This window comes from Vidua chalybeata, chromosome 3 (genome assembly GCF_026979565.1).
Source record: "Vidua chalybeata isolate OUT-0048 chromosome 3, bVidCha1 merged haplotype, whole genome shotgun sequence".
Classification (NCBI taxonomy): domain Eukaryota; kingdom Metazoa; phylum Chordata; class Aves; order Passeriformes; family Viduidae; genus Vidua; species Vidua chalybeata.
Window position 1 is genome coordinate 2,711,849 of NC_071532.1, and position 25,120 is coordinate 2,736,968.

Here is a 25,120-nt window from a genome sequence, read left to right on the forward strand (position 1 = left end):
ATTTGTACACTGATGAACTCCTTTTGGAATACAGTGCATCACTTGTTCTCAGTGAATGCATTTTTCAGGCTTTTTTTTGGCAAGGTGAGGAAGAGGTGGTGGCACGCTTGGTCTTAAGTTTTGTTACACTTGTGCTACTAGCTTTTTTAACTGTTCATGCTGTAGTTAATGTACAGTTTGATTCACAAATAGTATATGTAACTGCTTAAGTATCTTCATGAAAATTGCATGTTCAGATCTTTTTCTCTTGGTTTATAAAACACATATGAATTTTTGTCAGAAAAACACAAAAGTCAGTACAACAAAAAAAATTGATTTTTAAGTGGTAAGTGCTGATCTTGGTCATATTCCCTGTCACTGGCAAATTCTGTTCAAAAAAAATCCTGGGTTTTAGCCTTTGGTTTTATGTTAAAATGGAAGAGTAACTAGAAACACATTAATTTTTTCTTCTGCTCAGGAAAAGATTGTATATGGAAGTATTTGAGTACACTCGTCCGATGATGCATCCTGAACCTGGTAAATTTTATCAGATTAATCCAGAAGAATATGAACATCCAAATCCCTGGAAAGAAAGCTTCCAGCAGCTGGTAACGGTTTTATTCATTTATATTCAAATTCATGGGTATTTATAAAAGTAAAAACACCAACTTCTGAAATGTGGCTGACATCAGTAATTATCTTGAGTTTAGACTTTAAGATCCTTGTGGTGTTGTGCAGTAGGGGGAATTCAGAACTTATTTCCTGTTTTGAGGCACACTTTAGGGAGACACCACATGGTAAAGTGGAGTCCTCAAGTAGCCAGCTCTGCTGTGTTGGGGTTTGCATCACTGAAATTTTCTGTACAAGATTGTCGTGGTCTGACACTCACAATGTGAAAGATGCTGTTGCCATATCTCACTAAACCAGTGTGTGTGCTGGTTATCAGATTTGTGTGCATCTTCCTCTGGTGAACCAAACACATACTGTAATATCACTTGGGCTAAATAGTGATTGCAGCTGGCCTGACTGGAGGTAAAAAATTCTCCTTTAAGGAATGTGATTGCACCTCTAATCCAACATTTCAAAGGTATTGAATCAATGGCTGGGCATGGTACTAGGAAAACATAAGGGAAATAAACATCCATGTGAGTGTATCACACAATGCCATGTGTTGTTGGTTAATGAATTTCTGAAGTGCATTGAGGGCAAATGCTTGACTTGGCTTCTTTGTTTAGTATTCAATCACTAGTGAAGGTATGGGATTCTCTTTTCCTCATCATATAAATGCAATTTTTGTGGCAAGCTGCTAGAGAATCAAGAGGTGGAAGTAAGGACAGCTCTTGTGTAATGTTTCATGTGTATGAAGCTTTTCAGTCAGTTTTGAGGCTTATGGCTGTGTAAGTAGTTGGACTCTTGGCTTAGTTAATCATTCCCTTAGGCTCTGATATTTTTCGGTGTTGTCATTTCAAATTGTGTGCCTAGAGTGGGAGCTCAGTATATGATCCTTACTTCCTGGGACAAACTGGTATCAGCAAATGGCTTGTTAATTAGGGAATTGGTAGATCTCCTGTCTGCAAGCTTCTCACAAACTCTCTTCCTTGTTTCAGTACAAAGGAGCACATGTAAAGCCAGGTTTTGCTGAACACTTCTACAGTAATCCTGCAAGATACAAAGGAAGAGAAAATATGCTGGTATGTTTTTAAAGCACTTCTTAAAAATATTTATATACCTATATAAATGGAAATGGACATTACTCTAAATTTGTTCCTTTTCTTCTAGTATTATGATACCATTGAGGATGCTCTTGGTGGAGTTCAAGAAGCTCATTTTGATGGACTTATCTTTGTTCACTCTGGTATATATACTGATGAATGGATATATATAGAGTCTCCAATCACCATGATTGGTGCAGGTATGTAAACTGGGAGCATCACTGTCTCAAACTTGTGTTAATTACCATGATACTCAGGTGTATTAAATATCCAGTATAAATGCCCATCTTCCTTCATCTGCCTAGCAAATAAGTGTTTTTTGTACAGGTGTCACTAACTCAAAAGTAGCTGATGCTTCAGGCTGAAGTGCTGTTGTCTGCTTGCTAGTTCTCAGAATAACTTAATTTATCTTTTTATTCCATTATGAGAAAAAAATTGAATTTGTCAGAAAGCTTATTCAGTAATAGGACTGCAGTTGAAACTTTTATATTCACACACACACACACACATATATATATATATATATATTAAAAAACCCATCTCCAGAGTAGAAGCCAGCAGTGGTAACAAGCCCAAATTAGTATCTGTCCCATTTTCTTCAGTATCATAATTCCATCTTGAGGAAGGAAATGAGAGCATCCAGCAGAAAGATTCTGAGACTAGAGGTTCTTCCTCTGTTCTCTGCCAACTGTTCCTCTGAACTGGAGCCTTTATGGAGAAAGAAATAAGACTTGGAGAATAGGAAATGTTTAGGAAGTTAATATAATGTACCAGGCTGCAAATTGTGATACTTGTGGAGCTGCTTGCTTTTCGTGTCACTACTAGGAGCATGCCAATTCCCAGTAGCATGTAACTGGTAGGAATTCAGGCTGTATTAGTGTCTGGTAGAGATTTTGGTTCAGGAGTCTCAGACCTCTTGCTCCTGTGGTGATCTAGAAGTGAATTACCTGCTGTTTTGTGTTTCTGAGAAGCTGTGTCTCTGGGTTGGTTGGGTTTACTCGGTTATGGGTTTTATTGAGGGTGGTGGGTTTGGGGTTTTTTGTTTGTTTGTTAGGGTGGGGGTTTTTGTTTGTTTTGGTGGGTGTGTTTCCTATGGATATGTTCTTTGTTTTGCAAAGTTTCTCTTTTCGGGTATTTAACTGTTCTTCATACCAACTGTTTTGTTCTTGGGTGAGACTGTTCTGGCACTTCTTGCCTGAGTTTTGCAGCCTTGGCAGGGAGAATGGTTTTGGGCAATGCAGTCAGATTGTTCCAGTGTTATTCTGAAAAATTGTCCCCACAGATCTGCAAGATGTGGCTGTGTTAGTATGTGAGTTTGTCAGTTTGTGACTGCATTTCTGGAGCTAACATTCTGAACATGCCCACTTACAGTGCTTTGGTCTGTGTTGTGGAGAGCTTTTGGAGCACAAACTGGATTCCTTTTGGATGAGACTAATTTAAGAGACATGTTCCTGGAATACTCTTACTGCCCTTCAGTAGCCAGTGTGTGTTCAGTCAAAGGGACCTGGTGAGGACTAGTGAAAGTCAGTCCCTTCTCCCCTCCCTGTCCTGCAGCATGTGCTGGGGGTGGCTGATCCTAGCACTGGTTCCCTCTGTGGTACCACTCCTGTGTTAGGCTGCAGTGCTTGCTAATGGAGATCTGACCACAGACAAATAACCCCTGGCTTCTGTTTTACAGAAGAAAGGATTACAGTAAAAATAGGGCAGGTCATATGCATGAAGTGTTTAAAATCCAGAGAAACTGGATCAGCACTGTCCTAAGATACAAGATTTCCCACCCACTTCATGACACTTGAAATGATACCGTGAATATCTGGGTAAACTTCTGCATGTTCTCTGTCTCTTTTCAAGTTTAGAAAAGCCATCTGCTTTCCCTTCCTCTGGAATTAACCTAAGTTATTCAGAAAACAGTTATCTTAAGTACAGTCCTTTAAAAGCCAGGGATCTTTATTGTGTATTTTTGTAACAGAATAGCTGTCTTGGGGAACAAAACCTCCAAGAGGAATCCAGCAATGCTAGATGTATTTATATTTCAATTTTTGGCACTGCTGACTTCACTTCCTCAGACTTTCTCTACTGAATGGTGAGTGACATTGTAGAGAGAGTCAATTTTCATTTGACTGGAAAAGAAAACAAATTAAAGTGAACCACTAAGCCTTGGAGAACTACCTCTTCTCTGTTCAGTCTGGCATGCTTTTCAGAATGGTAGGATTAAGGCAGCACCAAATCTCTCTGCATTTCTACTCAAATTTCTTTAATAGTTTATTCTTCTGGCTTCAGAAGAAGCACAACATTATTAGAAAGGCAGCTTAACATACCTTGAGCTTGGAAGAAGCTTCTGTTTGGTCACATAAGCAAAATGTGCTTACAGAATAATGCCTGGTTTTCTGAGTTTTTTGTTCTTTAATTTTGGGGTTATTTCTTCCCCTAAATCTGAGGGAAGGAGTTGGTTCAAAAGGAAGGCTTTGGAAGTATTACTAGTACTCTGGCATATCTGAATTGCCAAGAAAGAAGCAAGAGGAGAGGTTCTGTAAGAAAACTGTTGCATCTGGTTCAGCAGACAGAAATACCTTTGAATTTTTAAAAATAATTCTATTTTCCAGGGTTGGAGAGGGGGGTGTGTTTGCTGTGGGAATAGGAGCCTTCCATGGAGTGCTCATCTCACTCAAGACACAAAATCTCCCAATTGCTGAGTTTCAGCAGTTCTACAGACGTGTCCTGATCTGAGACTCTTGACTTAATGTGTATTTTCAGAGCTACAGCTTTCATTTTTTCCCTTCATTTTCCATTTGACTTAAATAATATGCAAGTAAGTGAAAATGGATTATCAAAAGATTCTTCAGTCAATAAAAAATTATTAAAACCAGTAGGAATGGTTATTGTCATTTTAAGGGTGGGAAAATCTAAAACTGTAAGAAAACTATTATAATTGGATGTTGTTTTACTTCAGAGTGCAAGAGTACTTTCACATGCCTGAGTTCTTCAAATACCCATTCTGCAGCTTTGAGTTGAAGGCTTTATTTTGGACTGGTTTAGACCTTTGTGGTTTACATCTTGTAGGCTGTAAGATCTAAAAGAGCATCTGGTTTTTGCTTGGTACAGTTGGACAGTGTCACAGTTAGTTCCTGCAGAAGGTAGTGATTTTTTGTCTTCATTAGAAGACAAAAGTGATCAGGGAAAAGTGAAATTGTTCTATTCCTTATGAGGAATTAAGTAATTCTGAGGCAATATCCAGTAAATGTAGATTTCTTTAGACAGTCCCTTACTGTAGGTTTTCCGTTCCATTATTTCTAAATGGTCTATCCATGGTCCTTAAGCTGAGCATGAATTCTGATCCTGGGGAACATGACTCTCTTAGGTTCCAGTAAACTGAATTCTTGGGAGCTGTATTTTGCTTAATTACAAAATTAATGGCACTTTCCTTCCGTTTCCAATTCTAACACTGGTTTCTTTATTCTAAAGTGGCCTAAGCCAAAAGCTGAAATAGAGATATTTCTCTGAATGATGATTTCACAAAGATTGAGTGGAATGTTGCAGAGGATTTCATTGGTGCATTTGGAATGAAACTAATGCTTAAGGAAGTCTTCACTATTTTCCTAGGGAGATCTAAGTGCAGTGATCTTACTAACTGGCATGTTCCATGATGGGCATTCTGGGACCTTCCCAGCTCGGAAGTTACTCCTTGTGTAGGAACTCGTGTGATGAGAGGAAGGTGTCCGTAGAGAACATGATCCAAGTGCTTTGCAAACAATTCCACAAATCTGTTTGATAGTTTCAGAGCATCCAATGTGAAGTGCAGTTTTTTTATGCCACCCTGAAAGTTCTGATACTGAGTTATGGCTCTCATATCCTCCTAGGGGCTCTCTTTATTTCCTGGGCTTGGTTCACCTGCAGTACTGTGGTGCTGTTCCTTTCCATGTGCACACACAGATTTGTTTATGCCACTGCATTTGCACCATGGTGAATACATAGAAATGTTACAAAACTACAGAAAAATGTTTTGTATGGTGACACAACTCCACATCAAAGCCTCTTTTAGTTGTTATCTAGTACTAAGTGAATAGTGGTGTAGAGGAGAGCCAGACTACCTTAAAGTATTTGCAGCTCTGCAGTAATGAAAGTGGAGATTGGGCCTTTAGATAGTGAGATAATAATGGATAATAATGTAAATGTTGCCTCATTCTGACTGACATCTTTCTGCCAGAGTGATAAAGAGCAGGACATACTGCTTGTCTGTACTAATGTCAACAGACAAGAGAAAAGGATCTGCTCCTGAGGAATCCTGCGCGTAGGCTTTTCAATAAAATACAGAATTTAGGGCAAATGCCTGCTCACGTTTGTGTTGAGTTGGGAACGGTTTAAAATGCTATCAGATAAGTTATCTGCTATAGTATGTGAAACCTCCATCTTTATATTTGGTGTGTTGAGGGAGGGCTGCTTCTGGCTTGCATGTTTAATGTGCAGGTTTGAATCAGACAAACGATCTTGCTTGTGAATGAGCGTCATTGAATTTATTCCAGTGAATGGCTGAGGTTAACTGGTGCTCCCTCTGCTGGCTTGTGCCATCCCAACATAAACATCACCTGCCTTTGCATTAAGGGTAAAGAACCCAGCAGAGCCTCACTGGTAAAATCAAACGACACATCTTGCAAGTGAACCACTTGCTAACCTTTTGTACATACTGCCAGTAGTATAGTTCAATCTAACTCAGTAAGTTTTGGGGTTTTTTTTCATAAAGAGTAATGAGGCTATCAATTCAAAACTCTGAATCCTACGTTTAAGAAGTGTGGGGAGGTCACGTGTAGGTCATGAGTAGATTAGTAAATAGTGGTTCATGTCAGTGATGGAATGTTTTTAGCATTAATAAAACGGTTTGGAATACCAGAAGAAATTGTACTTGGAGCAGAGTTAAACTGCCTCTAGCCTGGTACCCATGTTTAAGCTGTTCATTCAGTTCATTGTAAGTAGTAGTCAAAAACTAGATCTGTGAAAGAGGAGGTTTTTCTCACAGTACTAGATATTAGTAAATTGGTGTCAGATTGTCTTAGTTAAAGACTAGTTTCTTCACTGTCCTTGAAACTTCCTTTTTTAAGATCCTTTTGACAGGAAGACTCTTTATGTGCCAATAGTAGTGTTAATTTTCCTTTGTTGCTTCAAACAGAATCCTGTAAGTAAGTTGAGGAATTTTTTCCAGCAGCATAAGCTAAGACTTTTTAATTGTTTTCTTTGCAGCACCTGGAAAAGTAGCAGATAAAGTTATAATAGAAAACACTAGAGATTCCACCTTCGTTTTTATGGAGGGTTCTGAAGATGCCTATGTTGGATATATGACAATCAGGGTAAGAATCTCACCCATAAACAGATCTTTAAAAAATTTTATTTTAATGCCTGAGCAGTTAAATACAACATTTCTGTTTTCTTCCTTTTCAGTTCAACCCTGATGACAAATCTGCTCAGCACCACAATGCACACCACTGCTTAGAGATTACCGTGAACTGCAGTCCAATTATAGATCACTGTATTATCCGAAGTACTTGTACAGGTTAGTGGGCTTTTTATTGTTTGAAGAAACACAACAAATTGAGTATGATTACTATTGGCATATCTTTATTTTTTGATGCAGGTATTCAATACAGGTCTGCAAGCCTTAATTGCCTCGGAGCATCACTGTTAGAGTGACTTTTTTGTGTCCAAAACCTCTGTGATAATGTGTACTTGGTTTTCTGTTTGAATCTGTTTGGACTCTTGGGGCAGTTGGTTTGAAATAGAGAAGTGACAGTTAAATAAACATACCTGGGTTTGGTGTATAGTTGTAGCTGGCAGGATGGGGCACTTGAAAGGGTTACACATGGGAGTTGTTCACTGGGTTTGCTCTGATATTCAGTACTGGGATTGATGGCATTGAACAGTCACGAGATATAACTGCTAAGCTCAGCTCACTTCTGGGTGGAATGATCTGACGTGTTCAGAGGATGAGTAGTAGCTCTACAGGCAGAAGTGTTGAAAGACTCACTTTACCATCAGAGACAATGAGGAATTTATACTGCCTGCTTTGGGGAAAATTAGTCTAGGTTGAGGAAAGAAGGAGTCAGTGTCTGGAAGTGAGCAGCTGGATGGCAGTTTAGTCACCAGCAGGAAGACATGGCAGTTTGTAATCACTTGACACAAGACATGGCAAGTTGAACATCTTTGAACACAACCAGATGAAGTGGAGTTGGAGTGTCAGAAAGAAGAGGTTCAGGAGAATTAAGACAGTGAGTCCTCGTGTGGAAATGGCCATGTGAACTTCCCCAAGGGCAGCTAGGGAGAGGGAATGGATGTGTGCAGCAGGATGTGGGAATGGATGTGTGCAGCATGGAGGTTGCTCAGCTCAACATAAAGGCAAGGAAAAAGAAAAGAGTTCTTCCAACTAGATGTAAAAACTACATTTTTCTGGTACTGCCTGTGAAGAATACTGCAGGGAATCATGGTGAGAATGGTAGAAGGATTCCTGGTGTGTGCCTTCTAGAGGAAGATGAGCTTTCTTGAAGGTTTTGAGCTATAAACCACTGCTCTTGGTCAAGGCAGTTCTCTTCTAGAGGAAGATGAGCTTTCTTGAAGGTTTTGAGCTATAATCCACTGCTCTTGGTCAAGGCAGTTCTCTTCTAGAGGAAGATGAGCTTTCTTGAAGGTTTTGAGCTATAATCCACTGCTCTTGGTCAAGGCAGTTCTCTTCTAGAGGAAGATGAGCTTTCTTGAAGGTTTTGAGCTATAATCCACTGCTCTTGGTCAAGGCAGTTCTCTGCTTTGCAGCTCTGTGCTTTGCATCACCATCTCTTTTATTGGAGACACATCAGTGAAAACTTGGAAGTGTTAAAAATTACAAAAGAGGAGCAAAGGACAGCGAGCTGCTCCCAGTATCCCAGTGTTAATGCTAATACTGGGAAATCAAAATATTCAAAGAAAAGGTGTTCTGGAACTTACCATATACCAGTATTGGGGACCCTGATAACCAGTGAGAGGAATTAGATAAGACTGCATTCAACTTGAATGTTAAAGTAGTTTGAAGAGCTGCATGATTTCATATGGAAACATGCTTATATAAGCTACTAGATCCTGATATTTTTGTGAACGTTGTTTATGAAAATTAAGTTTTGATAATTTTTTTTTTTCATGACCACTTTCCATTTCTGAGAATTTTGAAGTTTTGTTCCCTCCAAAACTCTGGATTTCTGAATTTTTACTGTATTGAATTGTTGATTCTCTTCTCCAGAATTAAAATATCTGTTCAATTGTGGAGGCTGTGTGTAGGCTATACTATCATCACTCATTGATTATCAAGTTTTAGTGGCTTTTTAATCCTACCAAGCCTTGCTATTACCTACTCAGGAAGTACTGAGTTTGTGTAAAAAAGGAGGAAGAATGGCAGTCTGCCAGAAAAGGCATTTACTCTTTCCAGATAATTGACATCTCTGAAGTATTGATCCATAGGCATTCAAAACCTCTTTCCTAGCACATGCTTGATATCCTTTCTGTAGATCTCCAAGTTGCATTAAAGCATATTTACATTATGTCATATGTAAAGTTCTTAATGTATGTCATATGTAAAGATGGGAGCTATGTAAGTGCAAATGCATTAAGTTGGAGGTTCCTGCTGCCAGTCCAAAGCATCTTTTGAAATATTTTCAAATAAAGCTTAAATGGCAAGATCCTGAGTCTAGAGGTTCTGTTGCATCCATCGTAGAAGAAATCTGTGTTAGCCCTCACCTTGATGGATAAAAGTAGTAGTGGATGGCAGTGTTCCTTTTTTTTTAAATATTAATATTGCTGAAGTGTGTGCAATCATTATATTCTGAGTAAACAAAATAAAGCTTAAACCACTACTACATGTACTTTGTACTCCAAAAGGTCCAATTTCATACAGTCAATACTCAAGTCCAGTGAAGTGAGTCAGAATAGAGATTGCTTTCATTTAAATAGGCAACATGTGATAGAGGTATGCTTTTAGAACATCACACTGGGTTCCAAAAATCCATAGCTCCTCAGTCTCAGAAAGAGATAGAGGAAGGGGAGTGAAAGCAGTTATGAAATGCAAGAAAGAAGTTGTTATTAACAGTTAATACGAATAGGAAATTAGCAATTGAAGGAAACTGTGGGGCGTCCCTCCAAAATAAAAACACACCACTTTACTGCCACAAATAACTTGATAAACAAGAGAAGATGCAGCATCTGTCTAGAAGAGACAGTGCTTGTGTCTTAATTTGGGGAACAAAGCAGTGATGCTGATCCATCATAGAGTGGAAAAATTTGAATGGCAAAGTGTTGTGTAATTTTTGTTCCATATTTAATGAGAATAGGCAGGAATGATAAATGCCCTCATCCCCTAGAGGGATAATGAAACACATTCCACTTTGACAGTAACTGTGGATGAGGTTAAACAGCTGTAAAAATAGACATTGTAAAATAATGCAGGAGTTTAGAAAGAACAGGCCAAGAAATTCTCTGGCTTCCTATTGTGTATCAATGGTAACTTGAAACCTCAATGAGATGGTCTTTGTCCCTGGGAGAGGTGGGAGGGGAGAGACTACCCAGGATGAAGTATGGCAGGAGTACTGCCTGTTGATCCTGGGTAAAATGATGAGGTGTAAATGCAGGGGATTGGTCAATCAAGAATTTAAAATTTATGATGAATCAAATTAGTGTGTATTTACAGAAAGTTATAATGGTTGCATTACACTGTTGGCATTTTTGATTACTTTCTTTGACCAAAAGAAGGCAACAGTCCCAGTATAATTACACAGATCCTTGAAAAATGTTTGACATCAACACATAGTGCCTTAAAATATTAGAGTTCTACAGAATGCCTAGAGCCTACCCCAAATAGATGAAAAATAACTTTCAGGGTAACTGTAATGGCTTTTTTTGGTGGTTATTTCAGAGATGACTTCTTGACTTGAAGAGAAGAAATAAGATCCATATTAATAAGACCTGTAGACTTTACTATAGAGTGTTATAGATACAATATGAATGTGATATAACTACAGTCTTAAAAATAACCAGGAGGATGGGTTGCTATGACCTTCCTGGTAGGTGGACTGTCAAGCACCACTCACATTAGTCTGACAAAGTGCAAGCTGTGTTACACACAACTTGCTTTTGTCCCTATTTCTAAGTGCTAAACCCCTCTCCTGGAAAGCTGGGAAAAGCTTAAAGAGTCACTGTGGATAAAGTGCTAAATGTGAGCCCTCATGTAGTCAAGTGGCCAAAAGAACTGATGTGATCCTTAGTTACACCTGTGGGAATACTGAGTAGAAGTAGAGAGACTGTGTTAATGTTAACGCCTCTGCTTGGTCCTGCTTCAGAATAAAGTGCTCTTTTCTGGTGTCCATAGCAACATGTTGGTAAATTTAGAAACTGTTCAATGAAAAGTCATATAAGGTAAAGCAGAAAACTTTGGTTGTAGTGAAAAACACAGTGATTGCAATTTGTTACTTTATTAAGGAGAACTCTGAAGGAGCAAATTGCTTGCACTGAATGTGTGTGTGCATTGGGAATGGCATACACTGGTACAAAGAGAACTGGGTGCCAAACTGGAGGAATTCAGATGAGCAGTTAAAGTGTAAATTAAAAGGACAGCAGCCCTCTAGCCAGCTAACAAGCTTTATGCTGGTTTCTCAGTTGCTGGAAATCATAAAGTTATCAAAATTTAAATATGTTTCTACAAGATATGTGCTGAAGTTCCTACTACCAGAATTGAAGCAGGACTTAATTCAGGGAATTAGTATAGCCTGTATTATTCATAAGGTCAGACTAGACAATCAAAATAATTTCTTTAGGAATTAAAAAATAATAAGTTCTCTGTAAATGAGTCTGTGAATTATTTAAGCATAGTCTTTGTGATGCTTTGCTAGAAGGATATGTGAAAACTGACTAACAGAGCAGGTACTGGCTTGCTTATTTAGTGGTGTTTAATTATGGGGAACACGTGTGACGTAGGCCAGGTTCCCTGAGATGAGCTCTTACCTTTCAGAAATCTCTGTTGATTTTAGTGGCTGCAGAATTTCATGTGTTGTCATACTTCATGGAGTTCAGGGAATTGAGCTGATATGCTGCAGTCCTGAGCAGTTTGAGTCCTAGTTTCCTGGAAAATATTTATTTTCTGGGTTATGGTATGGTAGCTGAAATAATTCAGGGAGCTTTGTAATTCAACTGGGTAGAGACCTGTTGGTTTCTGATGTTTATTCTGTACTCAAGATTGTGTGTCTGTGTCCTGCTGAGTATTGGGTAGACAGTGTGTCTTTGTATGCTACAAAATTCTTGTTTGGCCTCTTTGAAGTACTGAGTTGTGAAAATTTAAAGGGAAGCACAACAAGGCAGTAATTAGCAGAGAATTTTGTTAGATTTCTGTTGTGCTCTGCCATGAACAGTCAGCATACAGTGGGCCTAACACAGGCAAATAAATGGGTGAGGACTTTCATAAGCATGAATTATTATATAAACCATTGTCCTGGCAGCTGTTTAACCTTGGCAGGATGATTTTAAAGTGACTCCTACTGTGGTTTTTGCATCTGCAAAATGATGACATTAGTGTTTTTCTGCCAGTGGCTTGCAATGCTTTGGCTCTGTACACACCAGATCTTTTTTAAATATCAGTTCACACTAACTTTTCTTGCAAAAGCACTGCCAGACTATTTATAAGTACACTATGCTTTGAAGCTATGGTAACTGTACTGTTTTCTTCCAGTTGGCTCTGCAGTATGTGTTAGTGGCCAGGGAGCTTGTCCTACTATTAAACACTGTAACATCAGCGACTGTGAAAATGTTGGACTTTATATTACAGACCACGCACAGGTAATTTTCCATGTTAATTTCTTTGCTTTGATAAAGTTGTTTACTGTTCTTGATTCCTGTCTTAATTTACGCTTTTATTTCCCAGGGAATATATGAGGACAATGAGATCTCCAATAATGCATTAGCAGGGATTTGGGTTAAAAACCACGGAAATCCCATTATCAGACGGAATCACATTCACCACGGACGTGACGTTGGCGTTTTCACTTTTGACCACGGAATGGTAACCTATATGTTTTCTTTTGAAGGAAAAAAATACAGATGGTGTAGAACTGAAATCTGCAAATCTTGCCTGTCACTGGAGAAATGTTTCTTAAAAAAAAATTTATTTAGTCATGAGCAGATACTTTAAAATATGCCTGCTGTTGTTCTTTTGCCCTTAAGTGGGAGACTTCACTTTAAAGACAATTTTAGCTGAAAGAGGTTTAAGCAAGCTTTTGCAATTGATTGGCAGCCTGTTACATTGTATTATGTTGCAGTGACAGGAATACCTCTTGAAACAGGATGTAAACCGTAGGCTTACATTTATACTTCATTCTTTTCCCTTTGAAATTGAACAAAAATAAGGTGCTGGATGATTTAGAAATGAAAAAAAAAAGCTTTGTGGAGACTTTGCCTTATTTTAATGGTAAAACTCTGACATAGGGTATGTACATATTCTCTGGGAAGAGGACTTTTGTAGCAGGGAATTAGTTGTGGAATTTTAACACCGAATTTCATATCAGAGTTCAGGCCTTCTTTCATAAATATGTTTATTTGTGTGGGGTGAAGCTCATCACTTCCAAGTACATGTACAGTAGTGAAAAATGACATTCATAGCCCTTGAAATAGAATGGGGTTTTGTCTCTGAAATAGAAGATTATTTGCTGACTTGTTTTAGGAAAATATTCTGCATGTCTTCCAAGGAGTGCCAAATCATTGTTTTTCCTGTTTGAATGACAAAGTCCCAATTCCCCACGCCCAGCTGGCAAAACAAGCAGTTTTCTTTTAAAATGGCAGATCTCTAAGGATGGTTTCCATAGAGTGCAAAAGCTTTTGATCCCCAGGTGTTAGGAATCAGGAAAGGAAGGCAAGAGACCTGCTGGGTTGAGACTAAAGGGCAAGAAGGAAGAGGAAGCAGGGACAGGTGACCTGGGAAAAGTCCAGGTCAGGAAGGCCAGGGCATGGATGGAGCTGAACTTGGCAAGGCATGCAAGGAATGACAGGGAAGGCTTCTACAGGTATGTCTTTCAGAAAAGGAATGGCAGCAAAAAAGCACATCACCCCACCCCCTCCATGAGTAACAGCAGTGACAAGAGATGAGGAGAAGGCTGAGCATTTTGCCTCAGTTTTTACTGGCAGTCTGTCTTCCCACACCTCTTTATTGGATGGACCTCAGGGCAAGGACAGTGGGAGCAAAGTCACTCGCACTGTAAGAGAGGATCACGTTTGTGACTGCCTGAGGAACCTGAATGTACAAAAGTCCATGGAGCCCAGTGAGATGCATCCCAGAGGCCTGAGGGAACTGGCTGATGTAGGGTCCAAGCCACTCTCCAGGACTTTGGAAAAGTCATGGCAGTCAGGTGAAGTCCCTGGTGATGGGAAAAGGGAAACATTGCACCCATTTTCAGTAAAGGGCACAAAGGAGGAGCCTGGCAGGTACTGACCTGTCAGCCTCACCTCTGTGCCTGGGAAGCTCATGGAACAGCTCCTCCTGGAAGCTGTGCTGAGGCTCACAGAGGACAGGGAGGTGACTGGGGACAGCCAGCACGGCTTCACCAAGGACAAGTCCTGCCTGACCAGCCCAGTGACCTTCTCTGGTGGAGTGGCTGCCTCAGTGGAGACAGGAAGGGCTATGGATGTCATTTACGTGGGCTCCTGTAAGGCCTTGACACACTCCCCTCCAACGTGCTTCTCCCTAAGTGGTAAAGATGTGGATTTGATGGATAGACTGTTTAGTGGATGAGGAGTTGTTTGGATAGTTGCATCCAGAGGGTAGATGCCAGTGGCTAAATCATGTCCCTCAGTGGTCTGTACTGGGACCAGTACCATTCATCAGTGATACAGACAGTGGGATCAAGTGCACCCTCAGCAAGTTCTAATCCAGAACTAGTCAGCAAGTCCTGCTCAGGTTTTTGATGAGAGTTGGCAGACTGTAAATAGCATTAACAGGAAATCCACTGTGGGTGCAATCCAGTGAGACCTTTCTCCTCTTTGCCCAGGTTGCTGAGGGGCAGGGATAAAGGATAGAGGCAGTGCTAGTTGTAGCTGTTGGATTTGTGGTTTTCTGGTTGCAGTGGAAGGCAAACAGGTCACAGGGCTGCTGCTTTTGCTGCCTGCATAAAATCTTGCCAGTGGAGGTGAAACACCCACATGGTGGGATTCTGCTGGTAGGTGCCTCTTCTCCACTGTGATAGTTACATCCTAAGGACTGTGCTTGTTCTGTGTTGGGCAATATTGCACCAGCTGAGAATGCCCTGCTGGCAGCCCTCTTCTGATGGATGGCTTTACATCATTTTCTGTCCTCTAGAGATGATGTTGTTTGGCTAGTTTGCAAAGAGTGGTGGCAGATGTCTTTGGTTTATATTATCTCATTGTTTGGACTGCATTAAGCTGTGTTAACATACTGTACAGGCATTTCTGATCCACTTCAGTGGGTGCATACTTCAAGACTTAAACAGGCTTGGAAACATGGAATGAAGTGATTTCAGCTATAGAAGAACTGGTAAAGGAAAGTACTTCAGCAGCTCTTGCAGGGGATGTGGCTGTGTGTAGGCTTGAGGGTTAATTGGAAAGTCTTGGTAGGAGCTGCTTCTTGTTTAAGTACTGAAGTATAAATATTAAATATATGAGTACTGAAATATTTAAAAAATTAAAAAGCCAGGCTGAATTCACTTGATTAATTTTAAATAAAAGTGTATTTGATCTTTTTTCTTACCAATGAAATGTCTGTTTCAGAGCTGTGATCAGTGTGGTATCACAAGCAAAACGGAATAGAAATAAATGTTTCCCTTTTGTTTAAGGGAAACAGTAGCACATTAAAGAGAATGTGTGAATAATATTTATCTCAGCTGCAAATATTTTTGAAGTATTTCATAGTCATAAACTCCTTTGAAAGATTTAGTCCCCTCATGTCTCAAAGTCTGCTTTAGCAGCATCTTCTGCTTTTGCATCGTGTCTGGTGATAGTCAATGAAATGACATCATTGGCAATGTTTATATGTTTGTTATGTGACAAAGTGGCATGGTATCCTTCAGATGCAAATCCTATATTCCTAAACAAATCAATGGAGTTTGTATTTTTGCTTCTCTCACTTCTGTTACTTTCTGTAATTTTTTAATATTGCTTGTGACTGTGAAGTGGGACAAGTGGATTCCAGTGCTGAATTCCTACCCTACACGTTCTTTTCCCGTGGGTTTCTGTGCTGGAGTGCTGTCTCCAAAAGGTTCAAGAGTGCTTTGTTTTTCAGTTTCACGTTCTCAAACTGTTCTTTGTGTTTTGATACTTGTAGAAACTTTAACCTCTTATTTTTAAACTGGCAATATCCTGATGTTTGCCTTAGTGCTGTGACAAATACGTAACAAGCTGGCATTAAAAATGCAGTGTGGCATTGACAGCCCTGAGTGCCTTATCCTGACCTCTCAGGTGCCTGAGATGAGTTACCAAGCACCTGTCATAAATTGTATTTTGTTGTTGTGTGCACACAACAGAGAAGTTCCAATTTAATGTAAGAATAAGCCTAATTTTAAAGCTGAGCTCTAGGCAAAACAGTTTTCATTTTCGTTGCTCCCAAATGAGAAGCCTGGGGGGTTTCTTTCTGCTGAAATAAAAATGTAGCAGCATGTGTCTAAGTTGGGTGATCATGCCTAGTTTATTTCTCTGTCTTCTAAATACTACAAATCAGACAATTTTAAAAAAATGTGTATTTAAAGTCCAAAAAAAAATTAAGCATATGCCAGATTCTATACAGACTACATTAAAAACTCAATTGCATTTTGCTGTGCATAAAAATAAAGGGTTTGTTTTGCATCTTGGATGTGATTTTCTTTATGTTGCATTTGAAGTTCCATAAAATGCACTAACTCTTAAATAAGGACCCTTCCAGGGTTTAGGAAGCACATTTTTATAACCATAGGCAGTTACTCTTCTTCTATAATGGTTTTCTGTTGTCTTTTTTTTTTAATTTTGTGGGGTTTTTTTTTTCTACCCAATTGGGAATACCAGAGTCAATAAATATTTGGGAAATGTTAAACCTTACACAATTATATATTTTTACTTTTAATACATGTGTTGTTCAAACAGTAATATTAAATACCTCTGTGTTTCTGTAATGTTGTAATCTTCAAGACAGAAAAAGAAAAAAAGCCCTTTTAGAAATAAAGGGGGTAGAAATCCTCTGAGAAGAAAAGCAGCAAGAAAATCCCATCAGTTGAAAGTTTTAACTCTAAAGCATTTCAGAGCCATGTTTGTTAGACTGGACAATATGCAGAAAGAAAAAAAGCATCCAAGTTCAATCACTGAGTTAATCTTGATATAAAAAGTCTGGAGTTTTTCCAGCTGTGTAAGATCCAATCTTTGTGATCACATTTTTTTCTGTACAGTGTGTGCCAGGTGGGAATATCAGCATTATCATTGCTGTGGTGTTTGTTTCTGATTCCTTCACCTGCTCAGATCTTACTGGGCTGCAGCAGTGCTCTTGCCCACACATGCTGTCAGTGTAGCTGTCATTTTGTGTCCACAGCTAATGCTCTACCTGGGATTGTAAATAAATTTGATGTACAGAGCTGCTTTTTAATATTTAGGATTTTCAAGCAGTAAGCTACTTGGTAGTTTTGTGTAAGATTGTAATACTTTTTCCACATGCATCCTCTATTCCTTCTCACTAATCATAGGGGTCTCTTTTTCCTTAGCAATCCTGCCACTGTCTGGTGCTGTCCCCTCCAGCTTCCTCTTCTCTTAGCTGTTGAATTACAACCAGAAACCCCCACAGAGCCCAAGTCAAACACCCAGCACACTTGAAAACCATTCTTAGAAAGAGGTGGAGGCAATATAAGGCTTGCAGTCCCTCTGTGCAGACTTCCTGACCTCAATAGCTTGAGCTGCCAAACAACTGGACAGAGCATAAGGGTTGGGCAGCTCGAGAGTGCTGAGAGGAGCAGCTGTGCCTGATGGTGGTACCTTGTTGGAGCTGGAGCTGGCAGTAAGCTTTGTGGTACAGCAGTGTTGGTGGACCCTGTGGGTAACAAACAGGTCAGAAACACAGTTTCAGTTTTAAAAAAATACTCACTTATGTTCCAAAGAAAAAGTGTTGCCTGAAGCCATACGTGATTTTTTGGGATCCACAAGTTCATCACCAGACCTCTTTGAGGGGCTGGAGTTCAAATGCACAGTAATGCCTTTTGAAGGGATGTGGGTCTGGTGGCTGAAAAGATACCAGGGATTGCCTGAGGGCATCTTAAAGACTGAAGTCAGTATTAGCCCTTTCTCGGGGGTGAATTTGGGGCCAAAGAAGTTGTTGGTATCAACAGAGAATGTCCTGGGAAATAGAGGGATAGGAAATAGGAGGTCTGGGATGAGGTGGTTGCTCAGAATGGTGGAATTGCATGTGTTTCTGACAAGCAGCAGCTCTGTTGGTGTAGCTGACTCGAGTTTAACAATGATGCACACAGGTGATGGTCAGACTTGGTCTCAACAGATGCAGAAATCCACTGGGTTTAACTGCATCAACTCAAAGCCAGCCCTTCAGCTTAAGCTGACTCTGATTAAGGAGGACTGGGCTGTTTAATGCAGTTTCTCTTCATGGGTATTGAATGTTACAGGATCTTACTCAGCAGAAAGCCTTGGCTTTCCAACCCACTAGTCAGGCTTATAAAGGAATCTGAGATACAGATTTATTTTGTTTAATTCCCCCTCTTTGAAGGAGCATTTCCTTCACAGAGGCTTACAGCAAATTCCCACTTTCTTCTGAATCAGCAGTCCCAACATTTTTCAAGTTAAATACTGGTGCTTGCTGAAGCTTGTGGAGCTCCTGCAGGCCACATGAGAAAGGCTCTGTTTGTTTGCAACTTCTACCTGGAATCCAGAAGGACTTTGATGAAGCACACCTGAAATACCCCTTTTCTTTCATCATGGTGCTGTAGTCAAAAGCATATTTGGCACTCAGAGAGAGACTAATGTGTGAAGTAATTAAAAATATGTCAAACCATGTTTAGTAATATTTTAACTGAAATTGTGTATTCCATCAGGAGAATCAGGCTTGCCTTTATATACCAAATTGTCACTTTAGGTAAGTTTCTCTGAGAGCTTCATTTTAAGTGCAAATTAGGGGAAAAAAAGAGATTCCTTTCAGGATAAGAAGTCAAAAGACTGCCTGTTGGCATGAAGGCATATTTCTGAGATCTTTGGATTCCCCTCTCTGTTAGTGTGTAGTTTCCTTGAGAACTCTGAAACCATCTTGACTCACTTAGGATTGGGTTTCTTCAAAGTTCTTGAAAAAAATACTCTGAATATCTACAGAATGTGTCTTCCATTTGACTTTTATTTGTTACCCAGAGGAGTCTGAGGAGCCAAGCTGTGCACATGGATAGCACTTTTTTGGAGAATCTTTAATCCACGTACTGCCTTTCCTGTCTGCAATTCTCAGAGTAGGGAGAAGAGCATGCTGCCTTGATTTCCTTGTTAAATTGGATGTATTTCTGGTTTTTTGTAGTCAGTGTTTGAAGGAGTCCCATAGCAATTCACAGCACAGTGAAACAGGGTGCTGACTGCCTAGGCTGGCAGTAAATGGAATAATTTCCACGTGACAGGTAGTAGTAACTCCAGGCCTGAGGCATTCCTGGTAGTAGATCATGTGAGCATGGAATCCAGTTACTCTGAGCAGTAGCAGGACTTATGGGGGGGGGGTGTTTTGTTTTATTTTAGTTTTTTTAATTGGTTTGGTTTGGTTTTGGGGTTTGTTTGTTTGAGTTTTTTTTAGTGCACAAGTATAACAAGTTTCATGATGAGCAAGTTGAAATAGCTAACTTAGGTGGCTACAGGAAAAATGGTGCCTGCTGGAGACAGTTTTGGAGCATTCAGGAGCTTGCACCTAAGCCATTCACAAATTACAGCACACCACTTGGTGGTTATTTACCATTTCCAATAAGAGATGCCACTCAGACCAATCCAACCCTGGAAAAATTACTGAATTGGCATATTCATATTACTTATTTTGATCAGTGGTTTCAAAGAAATTTAGCACACTAAAGAAACCATATTTTTGCCAGATGTATATAGTTCCTGGTCTGAAAACAAGCAGGTAGTTTTCTCCATAGTACTTTCCTTCCTGTGTTGGGCTTTATGGCCTTTGAAAGGAGTCTGATCCTTAGGAGCTGCTGAGGAAACCTGATACTGAGTCCTATTCAATGTGCTATATCTAGAGTTGCCATTTTTTCTTGGTATTCCATGAGTAGTCATAAATAGCAATGCAAACACAGTGTCTTTGAAACAGTATTTTATTTTTGGAAAAATGAAATTATATCGTGTCAGTAGTTGTTTTAATTAGCTATATAAGTACTTATATGTTGTCAATTTTGGTACTGTTTCCTTTTAAATGAGGATTGAGTTTAAAGGGGAGGGAATAACCTTCATTTAAAAAAGGACTTTTATAAGAAACTGCATGTTTTATGTCTTAAGGGTTATTTTGAAAGCTGCAACATCCACAGAAACAGGATAGCAGGCTTTGAAGTGAAAGCATATGCCAACCCAACAGTGGTGCGGTGTGAAATCCATCACGGCCAGACTGGAGGAATCTATGTGCATGAAAAAGGAAGAGGACAATTCATAGAGAACAAAATCTATGCAAACAACTTTGCAGGTGTTTGGATTACCTCAAACAGTGACCCGACAATAAGGTATTGTTTTCCTCATTTTTATTTTATTACATAGAAGAGATTTGATGGGGATGGGATAAGTGCACTTTAATTTAATTTAATTCTGGGGAGCTGTAAATATTCTTGTATATGTAGCAATGAAATTTCTGTCTCTATTCAGTTGAACTCCATTTTTAATTTGTGTGTGCACTTAGAGGTAGGTCTTTCTCAAAGCAACAGAACATAACTTTTTTATTTAAAATCTGAATGGGACACAGTCCTGGCCACTATCTACACATGTAGTATTGTACAGTGTATTAGAATAACTTCATAATGTTGATTTTTTTCTTAGGGGCAATGCAATTTTTAATGGGAATCAAGGTGGTGTTTATATCTTTGGTGATGGAAGAGGCCTTATTGAAGGAAATGACATTTATGGTAAGCTGATTTGCTTGCTGCATATTGATTTCTGAGAAAAATGAATGTGTAAGTTGTATTAAATAACACTTCTGTTGACAGGTAATGCATTAGCAGGAATACAGATTCGAACAAACAGCTGTCCCATCGTTCGACACAACAAGATTCATGATGGTCAACATGGAGGAATTTATGTAGTAAGTGCAGCCTAGGACAGGCACACACTTGTGTTCTGTTTCAGAAATGTCAAGGGGAGAAGGACCCTGTGTGAAATGTTTGTGCTTACAATGCTTGAGCTTTTGTTAGAAACCAGGTTCATGGTAAGAGACTGAAGCTGGTGCTGGTATTTAAAAGATGAAGGTTTTTATAAATGCCACTAAATTATTCTTATTACAGAGTAAAATATTTAAAATGGGATAGATTATAGAATTTTATCACTGCATGGTTGAAAGCTTTTTGAAAAGGCTTAGTTTTCATAGTAGTGTGTCATCATTTGAAAAAAAAAAAGTCTGTTCAGCTCTTTTGGAGTGTAATGTGTTTACCACTAACCTCAGAGAAGTTGTTTTTTTTTTTTACTGCCTTCAGGATGATAGAAATTGCAATTGTTGCATTGAAAAAGTGGGAAATAAAGCCCAATTCCCAACGTGTGCAAGGGCTCTGCTAACTGAACTGAAAGAGCTGTCAGGTTTCCTTAAGCAATACCAGATTTTCAGAAATATGTGCCAAAGGTTACCTAAGGTCCAGCTAACGCTGCAAGTGTGCAGCTTCATCTCTTCATTGAGGAAATTTAACCAGAACAGCTTCTTCCCCTGACTGAGAAAACTGTGGTTTGACCTCTGAGCACATGTGGTGACCTTCAGAGCCAGCTTTTTGTCCATCTTGGGGACAGAGCTGGGTGTAGGTTTAAGAACCACGAGCCAGGGCTTTCATGTGAGTGCACAGCACTGGGGAGGCACCTCTCCTGCCAACAGCCAGCAGACATTTACAAATACTGCAGAGCCTTGAAACAGAATGATTTACATGCAGGATGTTCTTTGTTTCATGGCAAACATTCCAAATCATGATATGCTGTTACTTTAAAAAAAGAAAAAAAAAAAAAAGAGCAAAAAAAGCTTACTCAAATGGAAAGGAATTACTTTGCTACAGTAAAGAAGCCAGGGGTGGGAGGGATGGATACAGCAGGAAAAAGAGTGTTGGTGTTTAGCAGGTTTTCTTAACTCTTAAACCATCTTGTATTTAGCATGAAAAAGGACAAGGTGTGATTGAGGAAAACGAAGTTTACAGCAATACATTGGCTGGAGTCTGGGTGACAACAGGGAGCACTCCAGTCTTGAGGAGAAACAGAATACACAGTGGGAAACAAGTGAGTTTTGCTCTGTGGTTACAAGAGGGCCACAGAAAAGAAAGTCCTGTGGTTTTATGCCTCATTACTTTGGAACTAATAATATAATTCTTGATGTGTTAGGTTGGAGTTTATTTTTATGACAATGGACATGGCGTGTTAGAAGACAATGACATCTATAATCACATGTACTCAGGGGTTCAGATAAGGTAACATTTATTCTGATTTTCTGCCAAAACAGGCATAGCTTGTTATGTGCTCTATTGTGTCCTTTTAGCTGTTCTTGTCATTTTGTTTATAAAAATAACTTTTTTGAAATCCAGTATGTCCGAATACCCTCTGCTTTAACCTACAAGAAAGTTACCAAAAATACAGCCTGGGTATTGACTGGAATATGTGGCCCTTGAAGTCTGTAAAGCTAAATTATGTTTGCATGTTTGGAAAGAACTGTATTTTACTAAGATTTTTAAGCAGAGAGATCCATGGGGCACTTCTTTAGAAGTATTTGAGATATTTGGCCTTAGGATATAGTAAATGACTATAAATGACTTATTTTTAATGACTTTGAAATGACTTCTTTGCTTACATTTCACTCTAGAACTGGAAGCAACCCCAAAATCAGACGCAACAAGATCTGGGGTGGTCAGAACGGTGGTATTCTTGTCTATAATTCTGGTAGGTTTGTTTTTCATGTTTATCCAGAATTGCCTGTGTTCTGTGGTGTTACATTCTCATTTATTATACTTTTTGATTTTATTTTTTTCCACCCTTCCTTCAATTTTAGGGCTTGGATTTATAGAAGACAATGAAATTTTTGATAACGCAATGGCTGGTGTATGGATTAAAACAGACAGTAATCCTACACTAAGAAGAAATAAAATCCATGATGGAAGAGATGGAGGCATCTGTATATTTAATGGAGGAAGAGGTAACTTTTTTCCCTTACTGTTTTTCACTGAATGTTCTGGATAAGAGTTAAATTTCAGTTTAAGCTGTGTTCTTTTTAAAGTGCTCTTTAGAAACACAGCTCCTGTCTTCTGAAGTGATAAAATAGTTATAGCGAACATACCCTAATGCTTTTTAGCCTTAATTACATTAGTAATACTGAAATCTGTGGGAGGCAGAGAGGTAATTAATCTCATCCAAGATAACTGTTAGATTGCTGCTTAGGACAGTCCTTTTATCCCATTTGCTTTTGTAAGCTTTGTCATTTGACTGAAACACAGTGTTGGATTCAAGTCACGTACTCAAAATCATGCACCTGAGCTGTTTAGGTTCTGCCAGAGTGTCCAAGATTCAGGGGGGAAAAAACCCACAGATCTTTAAGGAATTCTGTAAATTCAGAAGTGGTCCCTGTCTGAAATCCCCTGACTGTTGTGTCCCCTGATATCAGCTTCTGATACTCTGTAGATAATCACTTGCTCTAAGTGAGCTTTAATTTTAACTCAGCATTTTAAAGGAATCCTGTCCTGTAACAAAAAAAAAAATGCTTGGCTTTGGCAGTCTGTTCATTTTAGAAGACAAGATGAGAGAGGTGTTAGAAAAATTAAAGAAAAATTTGGAAAGCAGAAAGACTTAGTTTTCTGCAGTGGTGCCTGTGATGGCAAATTCCATGCTGTGTACTGAAAAAATACACTTCCAAAATTATACACTGAGAGCTACTTTTAACTAGTATCATTGATGTCAGTGCTACTGGTGCATATTCTCCAAGTGAAAGGAGTTATTAACAGGATTGTGACACATAAGATCCTTTGAAAATATTTTATAGAAAGGTTACAGGTCAGGACATGCTCCCAAGCTCAAATGTAACATTTGTTGATCTGTCATAGGTCTTCTGGAAGAGAATGATATCTTCAGGAATGCTCAAGCTGGTGTTCTTATCAGCACCAATAGCCACCCTGTGCTAAGGAAAAACCGAATATTCGATGGTTTTGCTGCAGGTTTGTGCTGTTTAAATCAAATTTGGAAGCTTGGAGTGAGCCTTTCACAAAGCTTACTCTAGGTTTCTTTACCCCATGGTATTTAGATGTTTTAAAAGCAACTGGGATATCCTTCAGTGTATTCTGAAAGTCATTTGAGAATTCAGAATTGTAGTCAGGGTGTATTTTACAGCATGTTGGGAAGTGACACATATTCTGTCTTGTCTTTTTTTTTTTTGTGAAATACTTCTCATTATTTTATTTTAGAAGCAATTGGTAAAGTTGTCTAGGATACATTTGTAGTTGATGTGCTGGATGCTCGTATGAATATCTTATTGCTGCTTTAAAACCTAGAAACGGAGCAAATACACGTTTTAAGGAGATTTGAATTGCATCTCAAGTTCAACTTTTGCACTCCACAAAGCTGAAAACTTGTAAAAATGAGCGTTTCTTTCTCCAAAAGAGATGAGGAATGTTTAACAGTGATTTTTTGCAATTTTACTGTTTAATCATCACAGTTTCATACGTCTTGCATTCCATTCCATTTCAACTAAAATTGCATTCTTGAGTTTTCTCCCATCTTTCTTTCAGAAGAAGCAAGTTTTCTGAGAAGAACCTCTAAAGGTGTTGTTTCAGTGTGGTGGGGGGGAAGGATAGGTTGCTGTCAAGAGCAGTCCTGGACAAATGACTTGGAAGACACGGGTTACTGATAAAAGCTAAGAATTAAAGAAATGAATTTTAGGTGCCCATCTTGAGAACTTTTTTAAAAAGATATTTTTAAAAGGGTAAGGTATGTGCACAAGAACTTTCAAATGTACATGAAGATGACAGCTCTAAGTGCCCAAAAATCATACCCCCTTTGAAAATAAACATGGTCATAGTACCATTTTATAATCAGATAAACGAGTAGTGTTTTGTTCCTCCCAGAAGCCTTGCATGCCAGCTTGTAGCTCTTTGAAAGGATTCAACAGCAGCATTTGAACCTCAGTTTTATAACAAATTACAGTGCAGTTTCATAGCTGTGTCATTTTTCTTTCTTCCCCTTGAGTTTATGATGGCTTAAAAAAAAAACAAACAACCAACCAAGCTGTA

The 25,120-nt window shown here is 39.0% G+C and overlaps 1 protein-coding gene across 2 annotated transcripts in view; it reads left to right on the top strand.

Moving 5' to 3' along the window:
- Positions 1–25,120, top strand: part of FBXO11 (F-box protein 11) — a 70,440-nt gene that overhangs the window by 41,780 nt on the left and 3,540 nt on the right. For both annotated transcript variants that reach the window (XM_053936766.1, XM_053936767.1), the window contains exons 5-19: positions 458–587; positions 1,587–1,670; positions 1,759–1,891; positions 6,924–7,030; positions 7,122–7,233; positions 12,415–12,521; positions 12,607–12,744; positions 20,175–20,392; positions 20,703–20,788; positions 20,870–20,964; positions 22,008–22,130; positions 22,233–22,318; positions 22,708–22,784; positions 22,894–23,037; positions 23,939–24,049. In XM_053936766.1, coding sequence (XP_053792741.1) covers positions 458–587; positions 1,587–1,670; positions 1,759–1,891; positions 6,924–7,030; positions 7,122–7,233; positions 12,415–12,521; positions 12,607–12,744; positions 20,175–20,392; positions 20,703–20,788; positions 20,870–20,964; positions 22,008–22,130; positions 22,233–22,318; positions 22,708–22,784; positions 22,894–23,037; positions 23,939–24,049 — 1,751 coding nt within the window. The remainder of the gene's footprint in view (positions 1–457; positions 588–1,586; positions 1,671–1,758; positions 1,892–6,923; positions 7,031–7,121; positions 7,234–12,414; positions 12,522–12,606; positions 12,745–20,174; positions 20,393–20,702; positions 20,789–20,869; positions 20,965–22,007; positions 22,131–22,232; positions 22,319–22,707; positions 22,785–22,893; positions 23,038–23,938; positions 24,050–25,120) is intronic.